The sequence below is a fragment of the Mustela nivalis genome (assembly GCF_964662115.1).
Source record: "Mustela nivalis genome assembly, chromosome: 5".
NCBI classification, from domain to species: Eukaryota; Metazoa; Chordata; class Mammalia; order Carnivora; family Mustelidae; genus Mustela; species Mustela nivalis.
The window spans coordinates 98,143,351-98,165,877 of NC_139024.1; the positions used below are offsets into that span (position 1 = coordinate 98,143,351).

General features: G+C 44.8%; 1 protein-coding gene across 2 annotated transcripts; it reads right to left on the bottom strand.

The window, feature by feature from the left end:
* Positions 1–196: 196 nt before the first annotated feature.
* Positions 197–20,729, bottom strand: GCM1 (glial cells missing transcription factor 1). Of its 2 annotated transcripts, none has more exons than XM_082729381.1 (6): positions 20,651–20,729; positions 17,567–17,781; positions 4,816–5,068; positions 3,761–3,873; positions 2,666–2,797; positions 197–742 (listed from the first exon to the last, which is right to left on the bottom strand). In XM_082729381.1, the coding sequence occupies exons 2-6, from the start codon at positions 17,657–17,659 to the stop codon at positions 425–427; spliced, it is 909 nt and encodes a 302-aa protein (XP_082585507.1). In that variant the 5' UTR covers positions 17,660–17,781; positions 20,651–20,729; the 3' UTR covers positions 197–424. The 2 variants fall into 2 exon arrangements, with proteins under 2 accessions (XP_082585507.1, XP_082585506.1); XM_082729380.1 differs by having other exon boundaries at positions 197–1,162.
* Between the last annotated feature and the right edge of the window lie 1,798 nt (positions 20,730–22,527).

Here is a 22,527-nt window from a genome sequence, read left to right on the forward strand (position 1 = left end):
TTTGTCTTTTTCTGTCTGACTTATTTCACTTAACATAATGTTCTCAAGGTCCATCCATGTTGTCGCAAATGGTAGGATTTCCTCACTTTTGTGAGGCTGAGTAATCTAGTCCACTGTATATGCGTGTGTGTGTGTGTATATTTATATATATATGTATACATATATTTATATATATATGTATACATATATATGTATACATATATATATATATACACACCACACACCATATTTTCTTTATCCATTCCTCTGCTGATGGACACTTAGGCTGTTTCCATACTTTGGCTATTGTGAATGCTGCTGCAATGACCATGGGAGTGCAGGTAGTTCTACTTTTGAGTTTTCTAAGGAACCTTCCATACTGTTTTCCAGAGAGTCGGCACTAAATTGTAGTCCTGCTAATAGGGTACAAGGTTTTCAGTTTGGATCATCTTAAAGGACAGAGGTTGAGAAGCATCTCATTGCTGTAATGATCCAAACCCACGCCCCTCATGTCTTCATCAAAATCCCATTTGCTGCTCTTGCCTGTCAATGAGTATTGATGGTGGGGATGGGAGGCGTAGGTAAGGAGAAAGGGGTCTTCCTGAGGTGAGTGGCATGTGGAGGAAGGGCAGCAGCTGTTAAAATCCACATGCAGCCTCTCTTCATAAAGCTCACCCCCTGGATTAGGCCATAATGGGCGACAGCTACTTTCGGCCACAGGCGGTTCCACTGGAATCTGCTGGGGAAAGGGTTCTGCAGAGCTCTGGGAAGGGGAGAAGTCATAAGGCCAGCTGGTCAGAGGGAAAGGATAACTGGGACAACAGTTGTCATTAAGAGACTGTCTCCCCAAGGCAGTATTTATATTCCATGTTTGCCGATCACCGTAGTCAGAGAAGACTCCGGAAACAGGATGAAGCAGGTCCCCACCATTACAGATCCAACTACTGGACAGTTTGCATTTGTCATAGAGCTTAGTGGGGCCCAAGGTGGAAGTGGGGTCTGCCAGGTCAGTGGTTCCCCCAAAGCAACAGCTCTTGGAGAAGAACAAGCAATCATTCAGAGACTTCTGCTGGGGAGTGTTAGCTATTAAACGTCCATTGTAACTACCAGGCAACTGGACGCCCTCCTGGAAAGACCAAGTTAAAGGAAAACTTCCCCAACTTTGGGTTTCACCTGGAAGAGACTAGAAAGGAAAGCGAAAAGCTCACATTAATAAGTTAAGCAAATTGACACAACTACCACAGGCACCCAGAGTTACTCTGTACAAGTAAGCGCTCTGTCCGACTTTCCTCATTCCTCACATACTTGAAGCGCAAACACACAGTGGGGTTTCACCACAAGCACTTAAAGTCTGAAAGAAGTCAAGGTTGCCTCCAGGTCCACTGTACAGCCTACTCACCAGCACGGGCTGTGTCACTCTCACTCCTCTGACTCTGAGCAGAGTGTGTTGAAAATGGTTCACCCTCAAACATAAATCTGATAGAGTAACTGTCCTTGTGAGAAACTTGTAAGAGACTATTTAAGAAAAATCAAACTAAAGCTTCAAAGATTTATATTATAGTCAGTGTAACTCTCAGGGGATCTCTGTCTTGCTTGCTCACGCAGTCTCTCTCTCTCTCTCTCTCTCTCACACACACACACACACACACACGTCATTTCCTTCCTTGACTTTTCTGTTTTTTAGTACTGTTTGCAGTCTGAGAGACTAGGGTTGTTCTGTTTGTTTTTCTTCTCAAGAGCCTTTTCTCCAAGTCCAAGGGGGATTTTGTTGACCCATAAATAGGGCCTCTAGAAAATGAAGTAGCAAGTTTATTTCTATAAATAAAGGAAGCATACATACTAATTTCCAATTCATCTCAGGGAAAAAAAAACTGGCTGAGAATTAAGTGATCTGCTTGCTTATGTAACAAGAAGGTAGAGATAGAGAGACTATGACCAGGTAGAGTGGGAGGAAATGCCCTTCAACTTGTCCCATGGCTGGGAGGAGGAGTGAAGAAACTGCCATTCGGTTTCAGGGGCTCACATGTCCCTATAACTGACCCAAGTGACATTTTCTTTTTCTACGTAAGGCATATTGAGAACCTCTAGGGATGCACAGGCTCCATCTCGGTCCTCATGAAAAGAAATGTGGAGCACGGAGCAGCAGTAAAATACAGGAATTAGCATCACTATCAAGCAGACAAACCCACCAACCTTTAATATGATGCCCATAAAGCCAGACAGTTCACATCACAGTGTGGCCTCTCCAACCCCCAACCCCACAGGTGGCCAATGTTTTCAGAAACTTCCTGGTTATTTCCTCTGGGTCAAGTCTGCTAATCTATTTAGGGGAAGAATGCCCATTTTGGAATGGTATTTTGCCAAGACCACTTTAGGTTCACTTCTGAACCAAAATATAAAGTGCCAAATAGAGGGTAAGTACTAATCCAAGTCTCTCCTTGTAATTGTAGCAAGAAAGATGTTTCTAAAATTACATGAAGAGTAAGAGTATCTGAGAGCATGCTACAAGATGGCAGAAATTAAGAGGAAAATCCAATTCTATTTCTTTTCTCTGGGGTTTGCTGCCCTATAGATGAGCCAGATGGGATGGTTTCGACCTCATTTGTAGGGAGGGACTGGAGAAGGGTATTGTCCTCACGAGTGTGGGGAGTTGCCATATGTTTTGAGCACACAGGGGACAGGTTACCTTTGTATCTGGACTCTCCTTCAGCTTTGAGGGGACAGAGGCAGATGCCGCCGCGTGTGCTTTTTTCATTGTTCTTCTTGCCTCGGCTTCCAATTTGGTTTCTGGTTTTGGATGATCGTGCTCTCCCTTTGACTTACAAGAGACAAGGAGGTAAAATAAACAGCAAGATTGGACCTCACGGTGTGTAGAATGTTACCCCGTGCCCTGCCACCTGACCGGGTGCTGCTGCTGGCCCAAGACTTCATAAAGCTCTTTGGCCTGTCACGTGCTTTCCTGCCCGCCTTTGAACATGGTGCCCCTCGCCCACCTGGTGAAGTCACACTCGCAATCATAACAAGCGACACTACAAAGTGCTTCCTGCGGTGTGAGAGGAGGCCACAACACACACGACCTCACTGACCCTTGAGCATCAGTCCTGCCGCCATTACCACTGCCCCAGCTTACAGAGTAGGAAACTGAGGCATGGGGACACTCCACCAGCTATGGAGGGGACACTCCTCCCCCTATGCCCCCATGAATGAGCGGGGAGCCGGAATTCAAAGCATGCTGGAGCTGCCCAAGCTGAGAGCCAGCCATAGAACGCTCGGGAATTCTGGGAGCTGGCTGGCAGCTGGAGATGGGCCACGATGGAAACCGCCGTGATCACAGATGCTGGCCCACGCTAGCCATTGGGATATTTTCTTTCTGGAAGGTTGGGTGACCAGCACACCACGGACCTTCTGCCATCAGAAGTCAGACTTTTATCCTGCTTTTAGCACCGCCCCCTCAAGGACTCCTGCACACCCACATTTTGGGTTTGTTGAAGCCAACCCCAGGCCACAGCACTGTGCTAGCCTGAGTGTAATGAGATTACTGCAGGGTGCCTCCCCCCAGGGGCCGGAGGTGGAATCAGCCAACTCCCCTCCTGGGGCTCCGGGTCTTGGCGCCTGTGTGCAGGTGTGGGTACAGCCATCTGCTCGCCCAGAGCGCACCTCGGGGTTGGTATGGGCTCGCATTCCCCTGCCCATCTCCCGTAGGAAACCTCCCCCTATGCTCTGCGCACACTTCCCGAATTAAAGAGAAAATGGCATCTCCTAACTCTAAGTCAAATCCAACCTGGAAGAATATGAAGCGTCCGTCGTGCCTCCAGAAGTTGGTGACTGGGAAGCCCCCATGGCCTCGGCAAGGAATGAGCTTCAGAGGCCCATCGCAGTTTGGACAGCGTTTCCCTGTAAGAGAGCACAAGCAGGTGACCCTGCCAACTGAGTCCTGAGTCTGTGCAGCCCCCGCAGTTGGCACTTGACTCTGGAATGGCAGAGAATGGGCCTGGGTGCAGTGTTCTGGGCTCCCTTCCACTGGGCATTACCTCTGACCCCCGGAGGCCTGGCCATCAAAGCCTCCCAGACCAGTCTCACACAGGGACAGAGGAAGCGGTATTCTACAGACTGGGATATCTCACAAGTCAAGGGAGAGCTCTTTTGAGCAGAAAATCCCTCCCTCCATATTTACTGAGACCTGAAATTCTTTGTAGAGAAGAGGACAGAATTCCTTCACTTCCCAGTGAGAATTAAGGGTCAAAGAGCAAAGTCACAGAAGAGAAGAAGCACAGCCCCTAAATGTTCATTAAAGTGTAAATGACTGAGACCAGACCCTTTCAGGAGAGCCAGTTTTCAAGACAGCTTACAAGGAAAGAATATGAAGTAACCCGAGGTCCGAAGCGGGCAGGGCACAGGGGAATGCTGGATGCATCTGTTTCACAATCCGATGGATGTGATAAAGAAGAACACAATGAACCCGACTATGGCATGGACCTAAATGGCATGGACTGGAGTCGAATCTTAAACTTCATCCCATTGCTCCCACTCCAGACCAAACCATTCACTGAGCTCCTGGGCGAGGGTGGGGGATGGGACCCATTCCCCAAGATGTCACGTGGTCAAGTATGATCAACAATGTTCTCCTAGACTTTATGTGGGTCCTCTGATTAACTAGTATGAGTCCCCTAAGTGATACCTACGCTTTTGAACAGAAGCCTTGAGTCAGGGCCTTAACCCAAGGAAGTGGTTTTGTTGGTGGGTGCTCTGAGCATGGGGAGAACCACAGGGCAGACCCCGAGGGGTGAGGAGGCTGCTGGATGCCAGCTTCCTCGCTGTGCCCCCAACGCTACTCACTCTGCTGCTTCTGCCGGGCTTTGTCGCAGATGGCGGGTCGCAGGTAGATCTTGCGGCCCTCCTCGGCAGAGCAGTCACGGCTGCACACCACCACACCCAGGCAGGACTTTTTGAGGATGCGGGAGTTGTGGTTGTTGGTGTTGCGCATGGCCCAGCTGCTCAGGTGCCGCTGTGCGTTCCTGTCCTCTGAGCTGTAGATGTGCTTCTCGTAGGAGTCGGGCCATTCCTGGAACCAGTCAGTCTTTTTCACATTCTGTTAGAGACACAAAGCATACTGCTGTATTTTAAGTGAGACAACACAACTGTGTAGGCTGGCTGCACAGCTCCGTTGGTTAAGCATCTGCCTCCGGTTCACGTCATGATCGCAGGGTCCTGGCCAGAGCCCTGCATTGGGCTCCCTGCTCAGCGTGAAGTCTGCTTCTCCTTCTGCCCCACCCCATCTCATGCTCTCTCTCTCAAGTAAGTAAAATCTTAAAAAAAAAAAAAACACACCAGCTGTTCTTAGATGTGAAGGTGGTCTTGGCCTCCAAGAGCTGTGGAGACCTTTGGCAAAGACCAACCAGCGTTTCACTCCCAACAACAGGATCTGAGCTCGGCGTAATGACACCATTAGGCCTGCTGGGTCTACGGAATGTTTGCTCCCTGGACCAAGCTGGGCTGTCATTCAGTACTTCCCACCTCCCCCGAGTTCTACTATGTGATGATTCTGTAGGCTTTGGAGAGAAGACTTATTGACCATCTCCCACGAAGAATTTTTGAGGTGAAGTAATGTGACTGTGCTCTGTGGCAGGGTAGTGAGATAATGTCTCATAACACATTAGTTACCTTACTGGGAAGGTGAATGCAGTCACCAGAGCTGAACAGTGGGAAAACTAGAGAGCCCGGGTTTGGGAGGGTTCTGATAGCCACTTTCTCCCCTGGGGAGAACTTCTTCCTTTTTCTCTTACTTCTAGATCCATGGGCCTCCAACAAGGAGGGGGAGTTTACTTTGGCTGCAAAGTTCTACATTCTTGCCTAGCACTAGCACTAGCACTACTCACCCTGTGTGAATATCTAAGCTCTCCTTATGAAAGATCATCAGTACACTCAATCCTTATGGCATTTGTCATTGGGCTTCTTGTCCTTCTGTTTCCTTATCTGTAGAATACGGATAACAAGACCTGCCAACCTTAAGTATGGCTCTGAGAATATGATAATATATAAAAAATACTTAGCATAGCACCTAGCATGGAATAAGCTCTCAATAAATGTTAGGCACTGATGTTGAGGCTCCCATTCTTCCGGCCCTTTGGAGCATAGATCCTGCATTTGACCGATCCTGCTTCATTCTCAGGAACGATAATCTCTGGGCACCTGGGTGGCTCAGTGGGTTAAGCCTCTGCCTTCGGCTCAGGTCACGATCTCAGGGACCTGAGATGGAGCTCTTCATCAAACTCTTTGCTCAATGGGGAGCCTGTTTCCCCCTCTCTGCCTGCATCTCTGTCTACTTGTGATTTCTCTCTGTCAAATAAATAAGTAAAATCTTAAAAAAAAAAAAAAGAAAAAAAAGAATGACATTTGCTAAGCAGTCTCCATACTCAAACTTAGGCTGTGTCTATTCCCATACCCTCCAAAGACCTGGCATGACAGAAGAACATTTTTCATCAAGAAGATTCTAGAAGGTCAGAGAGAAGATTCTAGAAGGTCCAGAAGGAGAGGTCAGGGTGCCTTCCTTTTGACTCCCTGACAAGAAAGCAGGCATAGAATATTGAGGGGGGGGCATTTTAGAAGGAAAAGAGAAAATATCAACAACAGGATGGAAGGGCAGCATGGGGAAGTTGGTGTTTACTGAGTTAGATTTCGAGTTTAAGGTTTTTTGTTTTTGTTTTTGTTTTTTTTTTTAATTTATTTATTTGACAGAAATCACAAATAGGCAGAGAGGCAGGCAGAGAGAGGGGGAGGCAGGCTCCCTGCTGAGCAGAGAGCCCGATGTGGGGCTCGATCCCAGGACCCTGAGATCATGACCTGAGCTGAAGGCAGAGGCTTTAACCCACTGAGCCACCCAGGGGCCCCTAGATTTCAAGTTTAAAACATGCCAAAGAGCTTTGTAACCTGAGACTCTGGGCAAGTGACTATCTCTGAAGCCTCATTTTGCTCTTCTCCAAAATGGACATAGTGATAAAATATTCTTCAAAGAAGTACCACCAAGAGCAGATGTGTTATAAACTTTAAGTTTGATATACTGATAGTTGCCATTTGAATGGCATGTCGTGGGAACTAAGGTGGATCTGAGGAAACATAAATGAGGTAGAGGTAGTGTTGGTACAGTTAAGAGCTGGGGTCTGGGGACACCTGGGTGGCTCAGTCATTAAGCATCTGCCTTCAGCTCAGGTCATAATTCTAGGGTCCTGGGACTGAGCCCCACATCAGGATCCTTGCTTAGCCAAAGGGCTTCTTCTCCCTCTCCCACTCCTCCTGCTTGTGTTTCCTCTCTTGCGGTATCTCTCTCTGTCAAATAAATAAGTAAAATCTTTAAAAAAAGAAAAAAAAGCTGGGTTCTGTAATATAGGGCTCATGGATCAAATTGCTTTTTTTTTGGTAAATAAAGTTTTATTAGAACACAGCCAATCTCATTCACTTCAGTGTTGTCTATGCATACTTGACATTACTACAGCCAAGTCAAGTCATTATAGCAGAGACTGTATTGGCCCAACTGACTATCTGGCCCTTTAGACAAAGTCTCCTGACTTCTGGTTAAGATCCCGGCCCCTGAAGTAGACGGCCTCAGTACAAACTTAACCAAGTTCCTTGCCCTCTGGGTGCCTTCACTTCTTGCTCTCCTGCTCTGGAAAATGGAGGTGACAGGAGTACCCACCTAACAGGGATGTTATGAAGACTGAATGAGTTAACATACATAAAACATCTGAAGCCGTGCCTGGAGGACCAGATGCAGAACTACAAGCAGCCAATGTGGTTTTAAGAGCCAACGGCTTTCAGGATGGAGAAGACCAACAGAGAGGGCACTTGGTGCTTTAAACCTTGTCAAACCAAATCCAAGATGGGAGTCCAAGCCCCTCTAAAGCAAAGACTTTACTGGAATAACTTGACTCCACAGCCTTCTTTCTCAGAGTAATGGCTCAGGGGAACTTCCTTCATGTGCCTCACTGTAACTACTGTGAGGTAAGAAGGGAAATGGAGGAGGGCGTGTGCTGTCTGCAAAAGGCCCCTGTGGTCTGTCAGGCAGCTAGAGCAGAGCTTCCGGGAAACAGGCGCGGCCAAGATGCTGAGTGGACCGTCGGCTTTTTCTAGCTCTTTCCCTCCCTCTCCCAATGCCCTGGGATTTCCGAGCTGGGTAAGATTCACCTCAGGCAGCCAGCCCCCTTCCTGCTTCCTCCACACACCTTGTCTTCTCTTCTCTGCCTTCTGACCTAAGACTCTAAGCAATACCTTCTTATTTTCTGTAGTCACAGAAACGCCCCAAGAAGCAGAATATTTTATCTTCTGAAATAAAAATGTGGGTTCAAACACTAACATGTGGACCTTTAACAATTTGGACTGTAAAAATCGATTGGAGGCATTTGAATAATTCAGACACAAAGCACAGTTGTCAGGGCAGCAGAGACAAGGGCCATGCAGACTTGAAGAAAAGCGGAGATTTTCATTTTCAAGGTGAGTAGCCCCAGGGTGGTCAGCGCCATTAATCCCATGAACCACGAGGAGGGGAAGGTGTATGTGAGTGTCTCAGAGGTTCAGAGGAAGAAATGATCTCCATCGTCTTTTCTCCCTACAATTTTCTCTCAGTTCAATGTATATTTTGATCTCCCATTGAAGCTTCCTTTTTGACTTACAAATATACTGTTTATTTGCCATGTATGTGCAGACTTCCCTGCTGCCCTTTGCTATTAATTTCTAGGCTGGTTCCACCATCGCTGGAGAACACTGTATTTTAACTATTTTAACATTGTTGAGGTTTGTTTTAGGGCTTACAATATTTTCTTTTCTTTTTAAGAAATATTTTATTTATTTATTTTTTAAGTAGGCTCCATACCCAACGTGGGACTTGAACTCACAACCCTGAGATTAAGAGTCACATTCTCAAACCTAAGCCAGCTAGGTGCTTCAGGGATTATAGTATTTTTTACATTTGAAAATATTATGTCTTTTTTATTTTAGTTTATTTGTTTTTGTTTTTGTTTTTGTTTTTTTAGTATGCTCTATACCCAGTGTGGGGCTCGAACCCGCGATCTCCAGATCAAGAGTCACATGTTATTCTGACTGAGCCAGCCAGGTGTCCCTACATTTGACCATCTTTTAAGCCTTTTTTTTTTTCTTCCCAGCAGCCTCTTCACTGGCAGCCTACATTTCCAGTTCCATCAGTAATGCAGTAATAATTCTGACAACGTATTAACCTGAGAAAATTCCTAGGAGTAAATGTGTTCGTATCAAGCTCTTCTCTATGCCCAATCTTTTGATTTGGATGCCTAGTGGAATCTTTGACATCGTTTGACATTGAAATTAAGACAAAACCTAGATTCCCATAATGCAGAGGAACCCAGGTGTCAAATGAATGACAGTGACTTCTGAAAGCCTTGTAAATGCAAGGTACTAGAGAGGTGAAATTTAAAAAGAAAGAATAATCATTTCTTAATGTCGTTTAGCGGATCTCCATAAAATGTTTTCTTCTTTCCTGATCTTGTGTTTATTTTAATTTCTAACTTTTCATGAGTAACTTTGTTTTTCCTCTCGGTTAAGAAGTTTATAATTTAAAGGGAATATTCTTCAGGTTTCCAACAGGAAATCTAACGAATTTATATTTTATAATCTCAAGGGGGTAACATCCCTGGGGGTTTAACATTTCTATGACTTCTGTAATTTTTTTACTAAGAGACCTAATCCTCTAACTCACTCAAAATCTCTGCAACTCCATGGAACCCTAGAGCACCCAATCTTCCTTATTCTGCTTTACTTAACTACCTGAAGTTCTAATAGGGTCCCTTAAAAATTAAGTATGTACTATTAAAACAAAACTAATAAAATGAAAATGAAAATTGTGAAATATGGCATCAAAACACCTACACTACTTTGATTATATTAAAATGGATTTCACCTAGCATATGATCCACTCTCATACAAAGCAATTATCTGCATTTTTCTTTAATGCTAAGAATAGCTTAATTTGGGGTGCCTGGGTGGCTCAGTGGGTTAAGCCTCTGCCTTTGGCTCAGGTCATGATCTCAGGGTCCTGGGATTGAGCCCCGCATCAGGCTCTTTGCTCCTCGGGGGGACTGCTTTCCCCACTCTCTCTGCCTGCCTCTCTGCTTACTGTGATCTCTGTCTGTCAAATAAATAAAAACAAAATCTAAAAAAAAAAAAAAAAAAAAAAAAGAATAGCTTCTTTATAAACAAATGTTTCCAAATAAAACAGGGAGGGCATACAGATATACCTTTAAGCAAATCAGATAGAGGGGAAAAAATGACATGTTACTTATGGAACACAGAAAAAAAAAAATCAACCAGCATTTTGGTTTCAGGAACTTATCTCTTCTGCGCCAACAGAAAACCAAACCCACGTGGTCTCAAAGAAGAAATTCAACTCAACAAAATGCTTTTGAGTTAACTCAAGAGTGACTCCTTATAATGGCTAATAGTGCAATTTCCTACCTTTGTTAAAGGATCAAAATTCAAAACAAAAATGTCCTTGGGGCAGCTGGGCGGCTCAGTGGGTTAAAGCCTCTGCCTTCGGCTCAGGTCATGGTCCCAGGGTCCTGGGATGGAGCCCCGCATCGGGCTCTCTGCTCAGCAAAAAGCCTGCTTCCTCCTCTCTCTCTGCCTGTCTCTCTGCCTACTTGTGATCTCTTGTCTGTCAAATAAATAAATAAAATCTTAAAAAAAAAAAAAAGTCCTTATTTGTTCAGACAACACTAAGATCGGCTGGAGTTCTCCTGTTTTTAAATTCTCCATTGCTGGGGCGCCTGGGTGGCTCAGTGGGTTAAGCCGCTGCCTTCGGCTCAGGTCATGATCTCAGGGTCCTGGTATCGAGTCCCGCATCGGGCTCTCTGCTCAGCAGGGAGCCTGCTTCCCTCTCTCTCTCTCTCTGCCTGCCTCTCCATCTACTTGTGATTTCTCTCTGTCAAATAAATAAATAAAAATCTTTAAAAAAAAAAAATTCTCCATTGCTTGCTTCTCTTTACTCTTCTTCCTTCCCTTTCCACTCTACTTGGCTAAGCAAAGGACCTCCCGGCAGGCACCCAGAAGACAGTTTCTCCTACCACAGATGCAGTAATGTCCCCATCCCCCAACAAGAGTCCGGGGAGGCAGAATGATTCTAGCTCCCGTAGTGGGGATTCAATGACCAAGGGAGCCCAATATAGGTGGAGCTGTCCCAGGAAGTTCAAATGACCTTGACATCAAGGGGAACCCTGGCAAGAAGGACAGAGTCATAGGTGTACCTTTTAGACCAACAATAATGTGACCTGATCACGCAGGCAGATAATAACTGACAAGAAACCCGGAATCTAGTTTACCTGTTGGCTCTTCAGCACCAAGACACATCTGATTACTCCTGGCTCATTGTGATTACATTTAGCCACACCTGAACTCACTGAAGAGCTCCAATATTTACCTTCTCTTTGAAGTCTGAGGCAAAGGCAACCCTGCTGGCTAAAATCATGGTCCAGGAAATTAACTGGAGACATGGGTTCTTTGTGGTTGACTCACCTGGTTTTAGGCTGACCTGTATTTATGTTTAGACTATGTATATTTATCTTTTCTCTAGAAAAGAATATACTTAAAGCTTGGAATTTTTTGAGTTAATGGCTTGGTGTGGCTTTGGCCATGGTTTGCTGTTTTTTATTTAACTTAATTTTACTATTTTTTAAGTAAGCTCTATGCCCAACATGGGGCTTCAACTTATAACCCTGAGATCAAGAGTTGTATGCTCTACTGACTGAGCCAACCAGGCACCCCTGGCCACAGGTTTAAACTGCATACTTAGGAACCAAATGATTCAGGGTTTGTCTGCAATGGTGCTTCTGAGTACACCCTGTACTTGTACTAAGAGAAACTGGCTGGTGTTAGGAACAGAACAGGTGTTCTCAGCGTCCTGCCAAAGTGGATACTATTTAGGAAGAAAAAGAAGTAATTCTTTCCCAATTTCCCAAGAAAAAGAAAAAAAGCACTTTCTTAGCTGTTCAAAGCTGCCAAGAGTTACAGTCAGTATTAATGAGATTGTGACCCTTTCCGTGAACTTGTAATAAACATTTTTAATGTAGGAAAGACTAAACCAACACCAGACATTTGCTGCTTGGGTCAAGCAAACCCTAATGCAATTATAGTTGCACCTTTAAAATGAAAATGAAATGTAAAATGAAAGTATAAGGGGAATAAAAAGGGAAAGCAAACTGGCACACCACACTGGTCCGAGATTTTTATCAATGGTGGTTTTGAGTAAGTTGAGTGCCTGGGGTTCAGGGCTGGCTCCCTGGGGGCTGGATTATGGAGAAAGGGTGTCAACATGACCACCCTTAGAGGACGGACCAGAAGCAAGTGAAAGGAATATTTATAAAGATCTAACATGCAGCTGAGAGGAGGAGGAAGCCCCCATGAAACAAATAGAGGGGATGGATAACTTAGCCAGAGCAAGAGGACTTTCAGCCCCAGATCCAATCACGATTCTATCTGGCCCCAAAAGCCTAGTAACTACCCTATTCCTAGAAAATAACTGAATCCTCTTAGGATAGTCTGCTTCCAAACCGCCTTTCCAGCCAGTAGCCTCCCCCATCTCCCTGCCGACCCTGCTGGATGCCTGTGCACAAGCTCCTTCAAACGTAGAGGCTGAATAGCTTTTGGACTCGGGTGCCCTGTTCTGCCTTGATGGTCTTGTTTGCTTCCCCCTTTTACATTTTACAAGGCATTGCTCCGAGAAAGCCGTTTGCCAGAAGCCATCTTTTTTTTTTTTTTTTTAAAGATTTTATCCATTTTTATTTGACAGAGAGAGAGATCACAAGTAGGAAGAGAGGCAGGCAGAGACAGAGGGGGAAGCAGGCTCCCCGCTAAGCAGAGAGCCCGACGCGGGGCTCAATCCCAGGACACTGAGACGGTGACCTGAGCGGAAGGCAGCGGCCTAATCCACTGAGCCACCCAGGCGCCCCTGCCAGAAGCCATCTTGATCCCCATGTCCAAGGCATGCTGAATTCCATATGTCCTCTTGCAAGGACCTCCAGCATTTTTCTGCATGACACAGACTCTCCATTCAGGCATGGACCTTATTCCATTTGCTCAAAAGATCATGAGCCCATCCATGAAAGTTAGCATAGCTTCATGGCCCCCATATCCCCAGAGCCTGCTGTAGTGTCTGATACATACATTGTCGTTACTCAGAAATGTTTGGGTCTTTTAAAAATTTAATTATTTAATTTAATTTATTTGACAGAGAGGGCAAGCAAGCAGGGGAGGGGCAGAGGAAGGAGAGAGAGAAAATCCCAAGCATGTTCCATGCTCAGCACGGGGCTCTACCTCCCAACCCTAAGATCATGACCTGAACTGAAATCAAGAGCCGGATGCTTCACCAACGGAGCCACCCAGGCGCCCCCCGGAACATCTAATGTCCTAATGAGGATATCAGCATTCACTATTGGCAAAAACCAGCCCATAAATCTTGGCATGATTGAGATGTGCAAGGGGCTACGGAATTTCAGGGCACGGAACATGCATTCAGCACTCGGTGGCTCATCTCAAAATCTGAAGCATGTGAGCAGATTAGCAGTAAAGAAATGAGTCTACCAGTTGCCAGAATTTGCCTACACACTGTGGAAGTAGTAATCCTGGCAAGAACACAAAATTAGGAAAAATAAACTCTGAATTCCCTGTACCAAACTTACAACAATAACAAGCAATTGCATATGATCCTTCAAACCGGATTTTTTTTGGTGCCCAAACTGGTAGTCTGAGAACATGAATCACCTGAGGGGCTCTATAGAGAGGACTCCAGGGTCAAAAACAAGTCACAGCCACAGAGCCTGACACCGCCTTCTCTTGGGAGCACCGCCAACACAGACGTGGATGGACGTCTGCAGTCCGTGCAAAGAAATCTGTTTAACTTCATTGAACCCGGGGCTTCTGTTTTTCCTTACAACACCTACAAAAATGCTGCGTCATGCATAGTCCACAGAACATACTTTGGCAAACAGGGCTCTAAGCGGCTTGCGTAAGGAATTTCAATTTTCCTTTTACCGAGAAGGTAACTGAGACTTAAAAATGGCTTGTTTCGGGGTGCCTGGGTGGCTCAGTGGGTTAAAGCCTCTGCCTTCAGCTCAGGTCATGATCCCAGGGTCCTGGGATCGAGTCCCGCATCGGGCTCTCTGCTCAGCGGGGAGCCTGTTTTCCCCAGCTTTCCCTCTGCCTGCCTCTCTGTCTACTTGTGATCTCTGTCTGTCAAATAAATAAATAAAAATCTTTTTTAAAAAAATGGTTTAGAGTCACACAGATTGAAAGCAGTGGAGCCATTCGCGGGTGACTTTCACACTTATCAACTGCTGTTAATGTATGTCAGGTGGTGTGTTAACGCTGGGCTGACAGTTGTAGAAGGCAGGCTGCTTTCCTACTGAGGTCCCAGAACCCTAGACCGGTCTGTGAAGCCACCTTATATTCAGAAGAGGAAAGGGAGTCTCAGTAAAGGGAAACAACTCCCTAAGGCTTTACAGATTAAAAAGAGGCAGAACTGGAATTCCAAGCCGGGATTTTGTCCCCGTACCCTGGCTTACACAGTGCAACCACTCGGCCTTGAAATACTCACAAAATATACAACCTAATCAGCTTGGAAATCTTTCCAAGACCCTTTTATTTTTCACCTCAAATGGTTCGTGATACGATTTTCAGAGCCAGCACAAATCCAGATCAGGATGGTGGTGTCTCTGCTTAGAAAATATTAAAGGGACACGGCACTTTTTTCCTTTTCTTTTCTTTCTTTTTTTTTTTTTTTGAGAGAGAGAGAGAAAACGCATGGCTCGATCTCACAACCCTGACATCACCACCCCAGCCAAAACCAAGAGTCAGAGGCCTAACTGACTGAGCTACCCAGGTGCTCCAAAGGCACTGCACTTCTAATCATTACCCCGGGATATTTACAAGGGCACTTGCTGAAGTTCACTAAGTTATTTACAGGAGCAATCCTACTTTCTGATTACTATAAATGACACATTTTCAAAACTACATTGTGTATTTTTGTAAATTTCTGAATGCAATGTCTTGGGAAACTGAGAATGCTTTTGTTTTTGAAAATTCATAATGGAAAGTGAACTTTCCTGAGTTCCGAGTTTTCCTCCAGAGAAGTGGTGCTTCCTTTCTTTTTTTAAAAGATTTTATTTATTTGTTTGTTTGACACAGAGAGAGAGAGAGAGAGAGAGAGAGAGAGAGAGAGCACACATGCACGCAGAACAAGTGGCAGAGGAAGAGGGAGAAGCAGGCTCTCTGCAGAGCAGGGAGCCCAATGCAGAGTTTGATCCCAGAACCCTGGGATCACAACCTGAGCTGAAGGCAGACGCTTAACCAACTGAGCCGTCCCTGGTGTTTCCTTTCTTTTGTTTACAGATCTGATGAATGATATGGTCCTTGATCCCAGAAGAAAAAAATGCATGTTGTAGACAGTGTTACCTGCTACTTCAGAGGGTTCTCAAACCCCATTAAAACCCCTGCTTGAGGGGCGCCTGGGTGGCTCAGTGGGTTGATACCTCGGCCTTCAGCTCGGGTCATGGTCCCAGGGTCCTGGGATCGGGCCCCACGTCGGGCTCTCTGTTCAGCAGGGAGCCTGCTTCCCTTCCCCTCTCTCTGCCTACTTGTGATCTCTGTCTGTCAAATAAATAAATAAAATATTAAAAACAACAAAAAAAAACACAAAAAAACAAAAACCCTGCTCGAGGAGGCAGCCTGCAAACCTTCCAGATCCTTGCTTACTTCTACTCTTGAAGCTTAGGTTACCCCACAGCTACTTGTGAGCTACGATCATGAAATTAGGAAAAGGAAGTGATCTACATCCTTGAGCCAGGTAAACTAAAATGTACCTTAAAGTTTCTCCTAGAACAGCAAAACGATCATAAACCAATTAAGAGCAACCATAAAGGGGCAGTGGGGTGGCTCTGTCAGTTAAGCGGCTCACTTCCGGCTCACGTCATGATCCCACCGTTCTGGGATGGAGCCCTGCTCAGCAGGGAGCCTGCTTCTCCCTCTGCCCCTCCTTACTGCTCATACTCTCTCTCTCTCCTTTTCTCTCTCCAATAAACGAATAAAATCCAAAAAAAAAAAAAAAAAAGAGGCACAACTATAAGGACAAATCCCTACAATAGATATTTATATGATTCAACTATGGTTTATTTAACCACCTTAACAGAGTGAAAAGCAGGGTATATATATATTTTTAAAGATTTTAATTTTTTATTTGATAGAACAGAGATCACAAGTAGGCAGAGAAGCAGAGAGAGAGGAGGAAGCAGGATCCCTGCTGAACAGAGAGCCCGATGTAGGGCTCGATCCCAGGACCCTGGGATCATGACCCGAGCTGAAGGCAGAGGTATCAACCCACTGAGCCACCCAGGCACCCCCAGGGTATACTTTTTGACTTCCAACTCTTCTAAGACCTACTGAAAGCTAACATAGGTAGGAATTTAAGAGAAAACAGAGAAACAAAAGAAAAAAAAAAACCTTCATTAGAGTGAAATTTGAAATGATCTGGAAGTCATGAAATGAAAACTGGAATGGTTTTAAACTGAGACTGTGGAATCCCATTTCTTCTGCCCTGCCTTGGTAAAAAAACAAATTTGTTCCCCAGAGTCAGGCAGACTAACTTGACCTTTTCATTAAACAGTACTGGCGATCTCCACCCTGCCTTCCCAATACCCTTTCCAACAACTTCAGTGAAAACATCCTTGGAATGCCAAAAAGGGAGTCAGGGGAGGTCAGTTTTACACAATTCATATTTTCCACCAAATTAAGAGTTAAAAAGTCAAATGCCAAAAATGAAGGTAAAGAAAATGAAACAGCCTCTCTGTAGCTGGAAAACAGCCCTGTGTCTATTCACCCCATCTTACTTACACAAGCTCTAGAAGAGTTGCTCTGGCCCATAAGAGAACTATCATTTGGACATTCCAGTTACAGATTTAATTTAAAACCATTACTATATTGGGGCACTTGGGTGGCTCAGTTGGTTAAGCAACTGCCTTCGGCTCAGGTCACGGTCCTGGAGTCAGTCCCAAGATCGAGTCCTGAATGGGGAATCCCTGCTTGGCGGAGAGTCTGATTCTCTCCCTATCTCTGCCCGCTACTCTACCTGCCTGTGCTCTCTGTCAAATAAGTAAGTAAAATCTTAAAAAAAAAAAAAATTAAAAACCCATTACTATATAGCAAATAAGGCTTTCTGGGAATCTGTGCACTGTGCAAAGTCAATCTATTTGCAAATAACTTATCATCAACTTTATTCTAGCAGCTAGCTGGGGTAGGTGCGACAGGATCCAAGCCAAACTTGGAAAAGAGAAGGGAAGCAGCATTTTCTTTGTTTCAGTCTGTAACTCTTGTGGGGCGAGGGGTAGTGTCGCCAGGTAAAGACCAATTCCAATTCTAGGTCATGGCATCTCCTCTTAAAATTCCTCAGTTAGATGCCCAGCCGAAGCTCTGCAGGACAGCAATTTCCCCAGCTTGGCTCCTCACCAATTTTCTTCCAGAATGTAACAAGTTAAGGCTTCCGAGTCAAAGGCTGAAGGCAGATTCTTATGTAAGTACTTACCTGTGGCAGTTTCATATCGTTAATATCCCAGCTTAACACCTCCTTGTCCTCGGAATCAAGGTCTTCAGGCGCCATGACAGTCAGGTCATCCATAGGGTTCCGTCTACCCAATTTCCACAGAAATGGTGAGGAATCTGCTTCTCAAAGGCGTTTCCTACAGTCGGATCAATCCACTCTTGACTCAGCAACTTAGACCTGGAGACTGTTTTCTGACACTAAAAAATAAGTGATAGTAATACTGACCGTTAAAGAGATAAAAATCAGTTCTCGCCTGCCAGAAAAACCTGTTTCATTGACATTTTTGCAAGCACCAACATACAAAATAAAAACACAATGTAGAAGTCATTCGTGATCTTGTGACAATAAAGCTCAACCATGGGAGTCAGAAGCACCACGCTCACTGGGTTGGGGCCGCCCTTTGCCCGGCTAGGCCCGGGCTGGGAATGCCAGAGTGGGGACCATGGTCACCTGCAGCCAATGGTTAGAACACTGTCCTCCATATACCTTGGGGCAAGAGGGAGAGCTGGCTTGGAGCTGTTTTCATAGATTTACCTTTGTACACTAGCCAACACATGTGTGGTTCAAGTCAGAAGTGGGAAACATCACAACCAAATGTATCCAGAAGTATTTTTTAAATCTAAATTGCCAGAGATGAATTTTTTTTTAAAGATTTTATTTATTTATTTGACAGACAGAGATCACAAGGAGGCAGAGAGACAGGCAGAGAGAGAGGAGGAAGCAGGCTCCCTGCTGAGCAGAGAGCCCGATGCGGGGCTCGATCCCAGGACCCTGGGATCATGACCGGAGCTGAAGGCAGAGGCTTTAACCCACTGAGCCACCCAGGTGCCCCACCAGAGATGAATTTTTATCTCCTCAATCAACCAGTGCATACTTTATATCTTCAAATATTATTAATGGATAGCCTCAAATCGGATTCCCTCTCAAACCTGGACATTATTAACACTTTAGACCTGGTAATTTTTTCAGAAATTTTATTTATTTATTTGACAGAGAGAGAGAGAGAGAGCATGAGAGGGAACACAAGCAGGGGCAGTGGGAGAGGGAGAAGCAGGCTTCCCACCGAGCAGGGAGCCCGATGTGGGGCTCGATCCTAGGACCTTGGGATCATGACCTGATCGGAAGGCAGACACTTAACCGATAGAGCCACCCAGGAGCCCCTGGACCTGACAATTTTTTTGCTGTGGGAGGTTATCTTGTGCACTGTAGGACGTCTAGCAGCATCCTTGGTCTCTGACCATTAAGTGTCAGTAGCAACACATCATTTGTTGTGACAACCAAAAATGTCTCCCTACATGGCCAGATGTCCCCTGGAAGGGGCAGAACTGTTTGAGAACTACTGCTTTAAAATGGTATTTCTTCAAGGCAGAGGTTCATAGGGGAAGAAAGGAAAAAATGAAACAAGATGAAACGAGAGAGACAAATCGTAAGAAACTCTTAATCTCAGGAAACTGAGGGTTGCTGGGGAGGTGGGAGGAATGGGATGGCTGGGGTATGGACACTGAGGAGGGTTATGTGTGTGGGAAGTGTTGGGCGTTGTGTAGGATTGAAGAATCACAGACCTGTATCCATGAAACAAATACTACATTTTATGTTAAAAATAAAATAAAAAGAATGTTATAAAATAAAAAAATTTTTTAAATAAAAATATTGTTTTCTGACTTTAACTCAAAAGTACCCTTCAAGGTTTTCTAATAAAAATCTCCCTCTTCCCTCCCCCTCTGCCCCCCCACCGGAGATTCTATCTCATTTTGCTCTGATTAAATCATATTATGTAAATGATAGAATTCAAAAATGTTTGCACACTGAATTTCCTCCCCCATGTGAAACACCACTCTGGTTTCTAATCCTAACTGGTTCAAGGAGATTTAGCCAAAAAAGAAAAAAGATAAAAGAAGGAGGAAAAGAAAGAAAGAAAGGAAGGAAGGAGAAGAAAGGAAATGTTCTACTCTGAGGAAAAAAACTGATCATTCTGCAGATGAAATGTGCATATTAGTAGAACACAAAGTAAAACATGTTAGTATGCATGCAATCTCCATTTGCTGGTGGCTCGTGTAAAAACAAGGGACACAAAACAACTTAATAGTAAACCTGAACTATGAGTTAGTTTTTAATAGTCTCCAACTGAGGAAGTGCCATGGGCTCCGTTCCTTAGTCACGTTTCTTTATATAACCCTAACACTTGTCAGTCACTGAGATCTGAGGGCAAGTATATGAATATAGAAGACTGCTGACCCGAACGTATGACCCTTAGATAATAAGCTAATAGGGGTCTTTCACCCCTTATCCCCCTACCACACTCACCTACAACCTAGTGGTCAAAGATTCAGACAGCATGAAGTCCATCACCCCTGTTTCAAACACTGCCATGCAAGGTTAAATCCCCAGGAGTTCTAAATCAAACTCTATGTTTGGGAAATAACATTGAGTTGCTGAAGAAGTGCTGCTACAGACTGACCCGAATTCAGATTTCGATTCCAAGTCTACAAGACACAGAGATCGTGTGGCAACCTGATGGTAACAGCTTTATTGGGGTTACCTCTCTTGAGCATTAACAACAGTAACTCAGATGGTCTAAAACTTGTTGTAGCTCCTTGGGACAGACTGAACTTTTCTCTCTCTTTTTTTTTAAGACTTTGAATAACAAGAGTCATATCTCAAAAATTCCTAAGCATTTTTTTAAACAACACAGACATAACTCTTTCGTTTTTAAACTAAGAGGAGAGGAATAAAAATTCTTGCTGCACAAAGATTTCATTTTTTATTTTCTCAGTTATAAATTGTTGCCAAATGAGCAAACCTTAGTTTAGTATTTCCCTGAAAGTTAAGAACAAAACACAGGAACGACTATTTGCAGCCCTTAGAAAATAAATAATTCAGTTTTTCTCCAGAATTAAAAAACTTAATTTGTAAAGATTTCCTTTTTTTTTTTAAGCAACTTGGGGCAAAATGTATTTAAATTTCATCATTTCATCATTTCAAGTAGAACTAAAATCCTGTAGGAATGGGATCGCTATTAGCATATTCCTTACATTGGCCTCGCCCCGATATTTCTGGCTTCCTTACCTTCTGACTTCTTATGGAGATGCAGACAACACTGTGTCATAAAAATCTCATCTCTGGTTCAGGTCCCAGCAGGTTCTGGTCATTTTCTAAGCCGAAGCTACAGTTCTCTAATCCAGGTCAAGGTACACTATGCTAATGAGGTCTGGCAAAAATCCAATCAAAATCTAGATGCTGAGTTTGGGATGGACTTAAGGGCTTGGGCCAGAGAAGAGCGACGTAGGCAGTCACTTAACCAGCACGATTGTCCCCAGAACACCAGCAACGTGAGGGATATTCTATTGTTCACCTGGGAACTTTCCCCTCCTTTATGTTAAGAGGGGATGTTAACTGAAATGGACACTGAAAAAAGAACTTCATGAGGGGGGCGCCTGGGTGGCTCAGTCTTTAAGTGTCTGCCTTCGGCTTAGGTCATGGTCTCAAAGTCCTCAGATGGAGCCTTGCATGGGGTTCTCTGCTCAGCAGGAAGCTTGCTTCTCCCTCTCCCACTCACCCTGCTTGTACCCCGCCCCCGCCCCTGGTCAAATAAATAAATAAATAAATATCTTTAAAAAACAAAACAAAAAACAAAGAAGAACTTCATGAGGAAGTAGAAGTGTTTCCTGCTCAGAATTTCGTAGGTTGAGCCTAAAACGGACTAATTTAACAACAGATTCTAGTTCATTTACCACTTACCATGCCTGTGTATGAGAGAGAACAGAGGGACAGGCAGAGGTGGGGAAATACCATGCTGATGGAACCTACTGGAACAGATATTGGATGGCCAACATTCTTAAACCAGGAATACTATAAAATGCTATTCTACACCGCCCAACGCCCTCCCCCCCACACTGACGCTGAGTGTTTGTTTAATCCCCCCAAATACCACCATCCTCCCAGGTCAGTTCAGTCCACACGCTATGTTCCAGACTCTCTGCTAGGCTCTGGAGATCTAAGAGAGAATTAAAGTATTAAGTTTCGTAGCAGAAAAGATGAACAAAGACACAAATAGGCCTAAGATAACTAATGCATGGAATTGAGGCATCCAGAAGGAATGTGGAAGGGGAAGGTATGAAGCTGGAGGGAGGAGAATCTGGGGAAATGTCTTTCACCACCGCGATGTGCATCGTGATGCCCCATCAGCCTCTTGAAGGACAAACAGATATTTGTCAAGGCATCAAAGAATGGAGGACGGTGTTCCAGGCAGTGGCAATACTCTGGCCAAAGGTAAAGTGGTGTGAAAAGTGCGGTGAGCTCCGTGTTCAGAGAAGGAGGCGGCTGTCAGCAGGCGCCTGTCAGGAGGGTCCTGACCATGGAAGACAGGCTGTAGAGCAAGGGATGAGCAGGCCAGAGGGCCCATGCCTTGGGAAGACTCATGGTCTGTCAGGCAGTTGCTAAGCGATCTTTGGCAACGTTAAGATTTCTTACTAGTCTTTCAGCTCGTGAATGAATTTCTCTTCTGCCTAGATGTTGAGAGCCCCAAAAATTTTCTTGTGTTTATGTGACTAATCTTTTTTTTTTTTTTAAGGTTTTATTTATTTATTTGCCAGACAAAGATCACAAGTAGGCAGAGAAGCAGGCAGAGAGAGAGAGGATGGGAAGCAGATGCCCCGCTGAGCAGAGCCCGATGCAGGGCTCGATCCCAGGACCCTGGGATCATGACCTGAGCTGAAGGCAGAGGCTTTAATCCACTGAGCCACCCAGGCGCCCCTTATCTGACTAATCTTGATCGGCTCTTGTAGTCCTTCCTTGATCAGGGGGCTCTTCTCAACATCCCCAGGCATGCTGTAGCAGGACAGAGCCAAGCACTGTGCCAACAGGCAAGACAGAAAGGTCTACACAGCTCAGCTCCAGCGTCACAAAGCAGGACCAAGAATGGATTTCCTGAGAGGAAATAAATT